At 39.5% G+C, this 12,186-nt stretch overlaps 1 protein-coding gene across 1 annotated transcript; it reads right to left on the bottom strand.

The window, feature by feature from the left end:
• Positions 1–2,502: 2,502 nt before the first annotated feature.
• LOC126801565 (tropinone reductase homolog At5g06060-like) lies at positions 2,503–5,273 on the bottom strand. The gene is made up of 5 exons (XM_050528955.1): positions 5,152–5,273; positions 4,854–5,061; positions 4,540–4,756; positions 4,343–4,449; positions 2,503–2,818 (listed from the first exon to the last, which is right to left on the bottom strand). Exons 1-5 carry the CDS (start codon positions 5,238–5,240, stop codon positions 2,624–2,626), a joined length of 816 nt encoding a protein of 271 aa, XP_050384912.1. The 5' UTR covers positions 5,241–5,273; the 3' UTR covers positions 2,503–2,623.
• Positions 5,274–12,186: the final 6,913 nt, after the last annotated feature.

The raw sequence follows: 12,186 nt of genomic DNA, 5'->3' as shown, positions 1-12,186 counted from the left end.
TTGAAATATTATTTGGGGAGGTCAATCAGGTCATGGTGCTGATCGCATTGCTAGGATCCATCATCACGATATTGATATTAAAATATTATATTATAACAAAAAATACTATGGTGCAACTTTATAGCTGATTTAATTAAAATGCTGAGAATACGGTAAATAAAACAGTTAAATCACACTTCAAATTATGTGTTTAGTAAGCACTAAATGTAAATTCATCAATAACAAAATAAACCTCGTGATAAACATGTTTAAAGATGACTTTAGCAAAATGTAAAGTTAGATAGTAGAAATGTTGAATAGTAATGATTAGTTACAAATGTAACCTCGTGAGTTGCAACCCATAAAAATTTATTAGAATTATCGTATGAATGTGTGAGTTACAACCGATTAGTTATAAGTTGAATTCATGGTTTATCTTTGCAGCAAAGAAGAGACTTCTTGTGTGAATTTGATACATTGTATTAGTGTTTTAGAGTAATATAAAATTAGAAATTATGAGCTTTTTTAATTAAAATTATCTTGTTGAGAACTTTTAAATTATTTATTAATCAGACATATATCTCATTTTAATAATTTAGATTTTAAGTATATATGTTTAGATAATTTATACAAATTTTTAACAAATTTATCAATATAAATTAAATAAATAAACAAACTAAATCGGTTAAATTTCGTAAACGTTTGGGTGACAAACCAGAGTAAATAAATAGATGAACCTATTTTGTAGGAACCGTTTTAAGTTCATAATCACATCTGTATGTGCCTTAACTATAAGTGGACGCGTGGTAGTAGGCTGACTCGGTTCCGAGGCTGCAATTCCCTCGATCATGGCGGGTAATGTGATTTTTAAGGTTAATAATTCCAATAATAATACTTTAACAATAAACTCACAATATTATTTTCCGACCAAAAGGAAAAATACAAATTTCGTGCTTTACATCGGAGGAAAAAAAGGACCACAACAACAGCGTTCACCGTTGGAACCCACAATAACCGGTGAGGAGTCGCCACGTTTGGAGGTATGGGCTGTCATGCAACGAGATCCGGCATGTGGTGACCCCATCCCCCACTCATACCCACCATGTCAGCTAGTCACTGTCCCCCTCCCACCCCCACCCCCACCGTGACTTGACTCTTAACCCGGGTTAGGTCAACCCTGGTTGAACCAGGTTTCAAAAAAACCTTGTAACTTGAAACAGAGGGCAACGTAACACACGTATGAGACTAGGGTTTGGGAGACGTGGAGGGAAGGTTTAGGTTTGGGTGGACACGTATGGTAAGAGAAGCAAAGGCCCAGATAACCACGTCAGTGGGATTTTAGGAAAATGAAGGAAGGTGGTTTCCTAGAGGCATGGGTTTCCTTTTTGGGAACCCAGAAATAGAGCAAAGCTTACTGCGGCAGCACTAGTAGGATTTGTCATTGTCTATGGATATTTTTGGAGAGACGTCTACAGCTGTGCATGGTTTTGTTGCTTTGGAACTAGGAGCATGTGCAGTTCCTCTAGCTTCTTCAATTTCTGGTATCATTTTCCCGAAATTTAATGGCGTCCATCTAAGTGAACTGTGGTTTTATTGGTCAAAATTATACAGCAATAATGCTCTCGAAATCCAAATAAATCTCATTATGTTTTTTATCACGGCATTATCTGTTCATAGTTTAAAGTTTGTTTAATGGGATCATGTAGCTTACAGGGAGAGTACATGAGTAGATGTCAAGTTCGAATCACAAAATGTTATCTCCAAGCGCATGCAAATTGTATGATTGCAACAATTTTGTCACCTGTTGATATATTGCCTACTACGGAAGAACTAGGGGTCTGGTATAATTTGTACATTATATCATTTTAATTTCGACTAGATCTTGCTTCCAAAACAAAAGTATTCTTAACATATTGGAAGAAAAAAAAAATACTGGAGATATTAGGAGAAACCGACTTTATAGAACATGCATACCTATCAATGGGTGAGTTCACATTTCCGTAAAATCACAACTTTCATTAGATTCCAACGATGTTAGGGTTCAGAACTTTCAGACAGATGAACACCATTGTTTAAAGTGATTAATTGCTTACAAGATTGTAATGAAATATTTGCCGTCGATGTAAAACAGTATATAAATTAAAATACTGTATGCATTCAAGATTATAATGAATATCTGATCCTGTCATTGAAATTTCACATTTATTTGAAATAAAGCTGTACATCTGAAGTCCGTGGCAACCAGAAACCCTTGTCCTATATCACTTCTTTGTAATTTGGATAGTGGTGAAGGATGCAGGTAAGTGGTGAATACATAATTGCTGGAGTCAACTGTACATAATCAACTATAACGAGTTCGATTGATTGATTTCAACACGAAAACTGTTAGGTCACCAACAAGTTTAGCTTCTAAAGTTATAGAAATAGAAAACTACACATCTTTCGGTGAGTTCATTGTCACAATCACATCATGAAACAAAGACGCAGGCCATGATAATTCAATGGGTTGAGCCAGACCACTAGTGGTATGGAATTCCAAGTAGATTCAGAAAATGAAATGTCTTGGGTGTGTTATTGTTTTATGCTCATGATCAACAGAACAAACAAATTGAGGAATGCAAGTTTGTAAACCAAAGAAAGATTCTCATTTTGGTATCCTAGTGGGGGAAAAACCGTTAGCAGTCATGCCTCCGTCAACAGATATGATTTGTCCAGTGATGTATGAAGCGGCCGGTAGGCAGAGGAATGCCACCAACGATGAGACTTCCTCCGGTTCTGCAACACGATTGAGAGGAGTACGCGAGGTTACTTCTTCCACAAACTTTTTGTCCTCCAGCATCTGTGAGCAGGAAAGGTTCGAGTCAGATAATATTCTTACATTTTCATGTACCAAATATTGTTGATTGATAGAAAAGAACCATTAGCATTTGCCTTCTGACACTTTATATGCTTTAAACTACTTCAATTTCATAAATCACCATTGCAGATCAAATCTTACATAATAAGAAAACTGCACTAGATAACTATCTCTAATATGTGGCTGAAGTGTCAAAAGGTTTACACTGCAACATCTTCATCCAAATGTCATTCTATTATTAGTCTAGTCAGCTTGCTGATTCATAGAATCATAGTGTAATGTTTCTTTACCGGGCTTAACCATAAGCAATGGAAAATGCATCAGTACTACGTCCCAAGTTCTACTTTGGCACATTAAGGCCACTTGAACAAGATTCCAGCTGTTTTTGCTACCGGGAACAGTTGAATCCGGATTAAAACTAATTGAATTGCGATGTTAGATAAGAAAGAAACTCAAGAATCTGAATCTCAGCATAACCAATGCAATGATACTACTTTACCTACATGCTGGGACAAAAATTAATTTAGGTTTCAATCTTTAATTCATTGGAATGTGGGCATGCAAAATATGATTCTTTTCAAAGTGAATGCACACTCATGTTAAGCTAAGCTAAGGTTTATTCTCCATAGGATACACGACACTGCAAATCACTTATAGAGATACGCTGCAAAAGTTATTCTCCATGTAATCTAAGCACAAATGAAGATTAAAAGATGCAAGGACATAATTCTTATTATCAGTATTTGAAGAGAAGGTGTATGCCCTATTCGTCATTGATGTTGATGGATGTTTTAGATGATGGTCTGATGGATATAAAGGCCTATACCCAACATAAAGTCAAACCATGATTACTAGAAAACCTTTGAGTGGAGAAGCCCTGAGGATTAATCTAATTCATGATCAAACATTCAAACCCATGTTACAAAGAAAATTCTGAATTACAAGTAACTGAAGGATTGCAGGATCAGCATATAGCTGTAAAGTGCAAACTCATCAGGACCTTATATTGAATACCCTCAGCAACTTCTATTTCACTAAATTTAGTAATTATCGAGTATCATTTACTAGAGAAGACAGGTAGGGCAAGAAAGAGAGGATCAACATATTAGTCCATTGGAATATGGGTATGTAGTCCCCACAGTGGGGTCTTAAAAATCATACCCCTATTCAGCCTGAGGTTCTGTCCAAAGTCTTATAATTGAGTTTCATTGGAACATAATACTGCTATCAGATAGGCTTCTGCTATTGTTATAACTAAAACAAATAACTTTAACAAATCAAGCAACAAGCATAGAAAATACCTATTATCCACATTTCGTATGAAGGACATCATCCTATTAATCTGATTAAGAATGTATATATTTACGCATAGTATTAACTGCCTAATAAGTGCCTATCCTAAGTAACCTCAGACAAAAGGACGTCAATTTATCTCCAGTAGCTTCTACTATTTCACATATGCAACCTTCTAATTGATAGTAATGAAGAAAGGGAACAAGTACTTACTTGTTCCACAAGTGAGGTTCTGGTGTACCAAGGAGCAACAGCGTTGCTCCTGATATTGTCTTTCGCCCATTCACAAGCCAGATTTTTCGTAAGCTGATTAATCGCAGCTGAAAAAAGCAAACATGATAGATGTAGCTTTTTCCCTTCATAAAATGTAAGACACTAACACACCATTTGCAAATGAGTAATGTGCTCACCTTTACTTGCTGCATAAATGGTCCCGGAACCAATACTCACCATACCAGCCACAGAAGATATGAACACAACGCTCCCTGCTCCAGATGCTTTCAAAAGCGGATGCGAAAGCTGGCATAGATGGTATGTCGAATCCAAATTCGTATTCATTAGTTTCGAATAATCTTCAAACGTGTACTCAGTTGTTGGTTTCCTTATGTTTGTCCCAACATTGTTTACCTAGTTCAAATGATAAATAAAAATTCAGACACCCATAATCCAATTCTGTGATACATTTATACAAACACAGCAATAGCAATTAGCTAAGTTCTCTTACAAATATGTTGAGCCTTCCAGTGAAAGAAACACCCACTTGCTCCATTAGCTTTTCTCTCTCGGATTTAACCGAAACATCGCAGACAATCCCAGTGACCTTAAACCCCTTACCCGACCATTCCTTTAAGCAACTCTCGAGTTCTTCTGCCTTCCGAGAACAGGTGAACACGTACGCGCCAAGAGCCGCTAGCTCCCCCACCACTGCGTACCTGAACCGAACCAAAACAGTAATCTAAACCAACGATTCCCAACAGAAATATAACATGTATGCAAATGAAATTTGAGAGAGTGAAAGAGACCCAATTCCACGAGTGCCGCCGGTGACAAGGGCAGTCGTTCCGGCGAGGGACCATCTTGGACTTGCGAGGTTTCTACTGCTCTCTGCCATTTTCGTAGTCTAACAAGCGTAGTTTGCGATCTGAGTTAGAAGACAAGAGGGTGTCTTTTAATGAAACGGGCCGCAACTTCGAAGTCTTTGGAGTAGACCCAACAAAGGCCTACAAGCCCAATAGCGGACTTCAAAGTTCAATTCTGTGAAGAGGAGACTGGGATCAATTACAGGTTGAGACGTAAACATCCTGTTACTATTGCAGTTCTTCTTCTTGATGATGTGATCTCTTTTCAACAACTTCCATGCTGATAAGCCACAGCTAACTCACGAGTGAGAAGATAGCTCTCTCAGTTCTCCTGGTATGGAAAGGAAACTCTAATTGTATAGTTATCTGTAATCTCTATCAGTTATCTCTTGATTTGTTACTAGCTGTATAGTTGTTACATCAATGTTTATCATTTGTAAATCTAGCGTAGGATTTATGTAAACACACTCATATAAATACAAGTACTGGGAGGCTCAGTGTGCGATGATCTTCCTCCTCCACCACCTCCTCCTCCCAACACCCATCTCGTCCCCACCAACCCTGGCTCCACCATCGCTTATTCCTCTCGCACCACTCCAGACAATCCACCTCCTTCCATTTCTCATTTTCTATCCATTAAACTTGACAGGAATAACTATCCCCTATGGCTGGCCCAGATTCAGCCTTTGCTCCGGAGTCGAAACCTTATGGGTTTTGTTGAAGGCACCATTCCATGTCCTCCTTGTTTCAAACAAGATGCTGCCAGACAGCTCACCTCTGAGGTAAATTCAGAGTTTGAGCAATGGATTTCCACTGATCAGATGGTCCTTGGCTGGATTAATAATTCGCTTACTCCTGCGATTCTAGCTACGGTGTCACGCTCGACCTCCTCTGCACTCACCTGGAAAACTCTATCTCGTCGTCTTGCCTCACAATCCCAGAATCGTATTCTCCAACTCCGCGGAGAGCTCTTACGTACAACATGGGGTAACTTGTCTATCTCCGACTTTCTTGATCGGATTTACTCTATTGCAGATGATTTACCCCTTGCAGGCAGTCCAATGACAGACCAGGATCTTGTTGCCATAATTATGAACAATGTTGGACCCGTGTATGAGACAACAGTGAGTTCCGCGCAGGCCCGCGATACTCCGATCACATACGATTCTCTTGAAGCTCTCTTTCTCTCTGCTGAACAACGCCTTCGAGATCATCAACAAGTTGCTCTTGATGTGAACTCTCTCACCACTGCTTTCCAGGCCATGCACATTGGCGGTGGTACTCGAGGCGGCAGAGGTCGTGGTCGTGGGTCGTTTGTTCCTTATGCTCCAAGAAACCACAATAACACAACGGCTACCCACGGTACTTGTCGAGGTTTCTCCACCAACAGGGGCAGGTGTGGTTCTATTCTTGGACCAGCTCCACATGGTCACAACAACAACACTTTCACCCGGCCTACATGCCAAATCTGTGATCGAGTTGGTCATTCTGCCCTTGATTGCTTCAACAGGCTCGTCTTATGAAGGGCGTGTACCCACTCGTAGGCTGAGTGGTATGTCTATCTCTACCTCTACTGTAGCTGATTCAACTTGGTTGCTTGATAGTGGAGCTAACTCCCACATTACTCCTGACTTGGGAAATCTGCATAATCCGAGGGAGTATCCAGGCAATGATCGTGTCAGTGGTATAGGTAACGAGTTGTCCATTGCTCATACTAATTCTAATACACTCATGCCTTCTAGTCACAAATTTAAACTCTCTGAAATTTCGCATTGTCCTAATGCCTCATCAAATCTTCTTTCCATTCATCGTTTTACTTATGATCATAATTGTTTCTTACTAATCTATCTTTATTCTTTTCTTGTCAAGGACATCCGGACGGGCAAGATCCTCTTTAGAGGACCTAGTGAGAATGGCCTATATCCCTTGCGGCTTCTTCCAAATAAAGATTTAGGACATCAACATTTTGCTTTCGTAGGTGCACGAGTTTCTGCTCAAATTTGGTATTCCATATTAGGGCATACTTCTCCTAGGACTTTATTTCAAGTTTTGTCAAATAAGGCCGTGCCTCTTGCCGGCAGTAGGACTCTTTCTTTTTGTCAATCATGCCCTCAGGGGAAGATCACAAAATTTCCATTTGTACAGTCAAATTCTCATGCAACTAAACCTTTAGAATTAATTCATTCCGACGTGTGGTCGTGTTCAACTTATTCAGTGCAGGGTTATCGTTATTATGTCCTGTTTGTTGATGATTACTCACGCTATTCCTGGTTGTTTCCAATGAAACACAAAAGTGATACCCTCTCTATCTTTCAAAAATTCCATAAACAGAAAAACAATTTTCTTATCCTATCAAACAATTTCAATGTGATGAAGGTGGAGAGTACACTTCTAATGCTTTCAAGTTGTATCTTGCATCGCACGGTATTCATCAACGCTTTGCTTGTCCCAAAATGGTCTTGCCGAACACAAGCATTGTCACATTGTTGACACTACTCTAACTCTCTTAGTGCATGCTCACATGCCACCAACATATTGGGTAGAAGCCTGCAACGCAGCACTATATGTGATAAATAGGTTGCCTTCTCCTCTTCTCAAGAATCAGACTCCATACTTCTACGTGTTCAACAAGTTACCAGATTATTCTTTCCTCGGCACGTTTGGATGTGCATGTTATCCCTATCTTCGCCCTTACACTATGTCTAAGCTTCAACCTAGATCTACAAGGTATGTGTTCTTAGGCTACTTTCTTAATCATCAGGGTTATCGTTGCCTTGACCTTGATACACATAAGGTCTATCTTTCTCGTCATGTCATCTTTGATGAATCTTCTTTCCCTTTCAGCAAGGATGTTCTCACATCCCCCACTGATGCTGGTATGTCCTCTTCCTCTCTTTACTTTGTATCTCTACATGATGTTCCCTCACGTGTAACACATATACACAATCACATTCTATTCCTATGTCTTCTACTGTGTCCTCATATTTCGTAATTCCTCCTACTGAGTCTCCTTCACAACCACATCAAACACACACACCCACACAATCTTCACCTGATGTGGTTTTAGAGTCTGTGACTTTGCCTCGATCTAACTCGGAGGTTGCACGAGATTCTAGTCAAGTATGTTCTCGCGACAATGCTCATTCTATGCAAACTCGATTGAAAGATGGCATTGTTAAACCAAACCCTAAATATGCTATGCTTGCTACACTAACTCATGATGTCACATAACCGTCTTGTTACTCTAAGGTTGCTAAGATTCCATCATAGTGCCAAGCTTTGCAAGAAGAGATCCGAGCTCTTGATCACAGTGACACTTGGGATTTGGTTCCCTCTTCTCCTACTATGAATGTGCTTCCATGTAAATGGATCTTCAAGATCAAGAAGAAGGCAGATGGTAGCATTGAGCGTTACAAAGCTCGACTTGTGGCAAATGGATTTCATCAACAAGAGGGACTGGATTTTGCAGAGACCTTTAGTCCTGTTGTCAAACACTCCACCATCCGACTGGTCATTGCCCTAGATGTTTCAAACAACTGGTCGGTGCGTCAACTTGATGTGCACAATGCTTTTCTTCATGGTCACTTGTTTGAGGATGTATACATGCGACAACCAGTTGGTTTTGTCAATCCGGAGTATCCTCATCATGTCTGCAAACTTAAACGCTCCCTCTACGGCCTCAAACAAGCTCCTCGGGCGTGGTTTCAGTGTTTTGCAGAGTATTTGGAAAACTTGGGGTTCACTGAATCTCTCTCTGATTATTCCATGTTCACATATGCAGAGGGTGGTGTGTTTCTCATTCTTCTAATCTTTGTTGATGACATCTTGATTACAGGCAACAATCCTTCTCATTTTCAACATCTTATCTCTGAGTTGAGTAAGCAATTCTCTATGAAGGACCTTGGTAAAATTCATTACTTTTTTGGTATTGAAGCAACGTATGATGGTTCATCCCTTTATCTCACACAGAAGAAATACATGCATGATCTTCTCACTCGGACCAAAATGCTTGACGCTAATCCATGTGCCACGCCTTCTGCTTCTGGTCAGAAACTGAGTCTTCACTCTAGAGAAAAGCTGGTTGATCCCACTGAGTATCGAAGTGTGGTTGGTGCGCTTCAATATCTCACTCTTACACGACCAGACCTTTCTTATTTTGTTAATCAGGTGTGTAAGTTCACGCATTCCCCTACCACTACGCATTGGATTGCCGTCAAGCGTATCCTACGCTATCTCAAGTTTTCGATTGATTATGGTCTCAAGTATCAGCTGGCTCGCTTTACATTAGCGCTTACTCTGATGCGGACTACGCTGGTGATCCGGACAATAGACAATCTACTAGCAGCTACTGTGTTTATCTCGGCCCTAATTTGATTTCCTGGAGTTCAAAAACACATCGAACTGTCTCGGAGCAGTGACGAGGCTGAGTATAGACAACTCGCGTTTACGGCTGCAGAGTTGTCCTGGTTACGTTCTATGTTTCGTGATCTTAGTCTTTTTCTCCAGTCCCCTACTATCTGGTGTGACAACATGTCTACCATTGCTATTGCTTCGAATCCGGTGTTCCATGCTCGTACTAAGCATGTTGAGGTTGATTATCATTATGTTCCGGAGAAGGTTGTCCGAAAAGAGTTACAGGTCAAATTTGTCTCTACAGTTGATCAGATTGCAGATATCTTCACCAAAGGCTTGTCATCCACACGGTTTCATTTCCTTGTCAACAAGCTTCATGTCCTTCCTCGGCCACTCAACTTGCGGGGGAGTGATAAGCCACAGCTAACTGATGATAAGGACGCGTGAGAAGATAGCTCTCTCACTTCTCCTTGTATGGAAATGAAACTCTAATTGTATAGTTATATGTAATCTCTATCCGTTATCTCTTGATTTGTTACTAGCTGTATAGTTGTTACAGCAGTGTTTATCATTTGTAAACCTAGCCTACCTAGGATTTATGTAAACACACTCATATAAATACAAGTACTGGGAGGCTCAGTGTGCGAGCCATCACAATCATTAAACACTAGTTCTTTACATGCTAGGTAAGCTTCTTATCGATTTCATGTTATGCTTTAGGGTGTGGTCATATTTCATTTAACCATTGTACCAAGTAAAACACAATTTCACGAGTCGGAAACTTCTGCTGCACGTAGTAGTGTCTTTCTGCAATGGTGCAAACTATGAATCCAGGGGGACTGGCTGTGAGACTATAGATAACTTAAGGTGGCCGGAAAGGTATCTATATATTCTAGACATGTACAAACATGAGATATCTGTTGGTCAGATTGGATCTCCTCTTTTTACTTGTAGATGACATCCTAAAGCATATTATAATTGGCATTACCTATTCTCAAAGAAAAGGATAAACAACATTTCTGGTGTTCTTAATTCATAACACGTACACTAGCTTTGTGTGCCCAACAAACTAAACCACCAGAATCAACCAAGCCAACAAGTTATTTAATATGATCACAGCTTAGGGCCTCTCAATCGGTTTGTCGAAGCTAAGAAGCAGATGAGATACTTGTTGGATATGAACGTACGCCTCTTCAGTTCATTCCCTTCTTGCATTTTCCACAACAATGAAAGAAACAGATGGATGCATCACAGACACATCTACCTCAAGCCCCATGTGCATATATCTCAGCCTCTGCAATAAACCTGTAAAGAATTTAAGAGCTAGTACTAGTTTCTCTCATACGTCAGAATCCAGACCAAGCTAAGCTACCCCATCGGTAACTGTTGCCAGAACCCGATCAGACGACTTATTAGAACTGCTAGACCAGACAGTGCCGCAAGTAACAGTTTCCGTTTTAACTTAACATAGCTATAGCGAGCTTCAATTCTCTCCTTACATCAAAACAGCTCCTTCATCGATCGACCCCAAAGTTTAAGCAATCTCACTTTCACTTCCAGCTCCTTCATTTACCCCCACCTCGAAAACAACCTCCAGAAGTATGAATGAGAATCCACCCAAAAATGGAAAACTCTACATAAATTCCCTCTGCACATAAGGCACAAGGGTGAACGTTTCATTATCAACTTACCATATAAAGTAAAACGTTGAAAATCACTTATTTCCTAGCTAGTCTTAGCTTTCCTTAGCTCACCGTGTATTCTGCAGGAACCATCGGTGTGTTGATATAATAAATACCACGCACGGTGGCTCTTCTGCCATAGCCAGAAGTCCAGGACGATCATATTCACTTGCAGGCGCCTACATCTAGGGTTTTGACATTGGTTTATTATTGAAAACAAATTTGGACATTAATTCATATATGTTCTAGCCTCCTAGGGTTGGTGATTTGTCGTTGAAACTTGGGAGGTTTTTAATGCATTAACATTTTCAACAGGTAGTCACAAGGCTACACTGGATATATACAAGAGTAAAAACAAACAGACGCGTAAATAGTGCCACGTAATGATGTGATATTTCTTGCTATAATACTATATAATTCAATTTGATTCGATGTGGTTGGTGGACTATTTGGATTTTGGAGGATTAGAGACAATAATATACGATATATATATATATATATATATATATATATAAAGCTAGCTATAATGATTAGAAGAAAACAAATTTAAGAAGGCGGGCTTGGCATTCGGATCCGGGATATATATACTTGTACTCGATTTTACTTACGTACTAACTTTAATCTGTAATTTTTATTCGATTTGTTTTACAAGACTAAGATTGAAACGAAAAGCTAGTTAGTTATTTTTTGTAGTTCAAGAAAATTAACCATAGACTGCTCAGAACTCAGAAGTATCAGATCATTCAGATGTGTGATCAATAGCAACAGTTCTGTTAATTATATTAATTATGAGCTTAGGATATTGTAGTTGAAGTGACTCTTGATGTCAGTTACTTGTCAGTTCTAAATTTCACTCTTTTTCAAAACCTTACAGACACAGTTAATTAAGTTCCCCCTCATCAGAGCACTTGGCAGGTACAAGAAACAAAAACAGTAGCACATA

The sequence above is a fragment of the Argentina anserina genome, chromosome 7, assembly GCF_933775445.1.
Source record: "Argentina anserina chromosome 7, drPotAnse1.1, whole genome shotgun sequence".
Lineage (NCBI taxonomy): Eukaryota > Viridiplantae > Streptophyta > Magnoliopsida > Rosales > Rosaceae > Argentina > Argentina anserina.
This window is presented reverse-complemented; position numbering and strand designations above follow the sequence as displayed.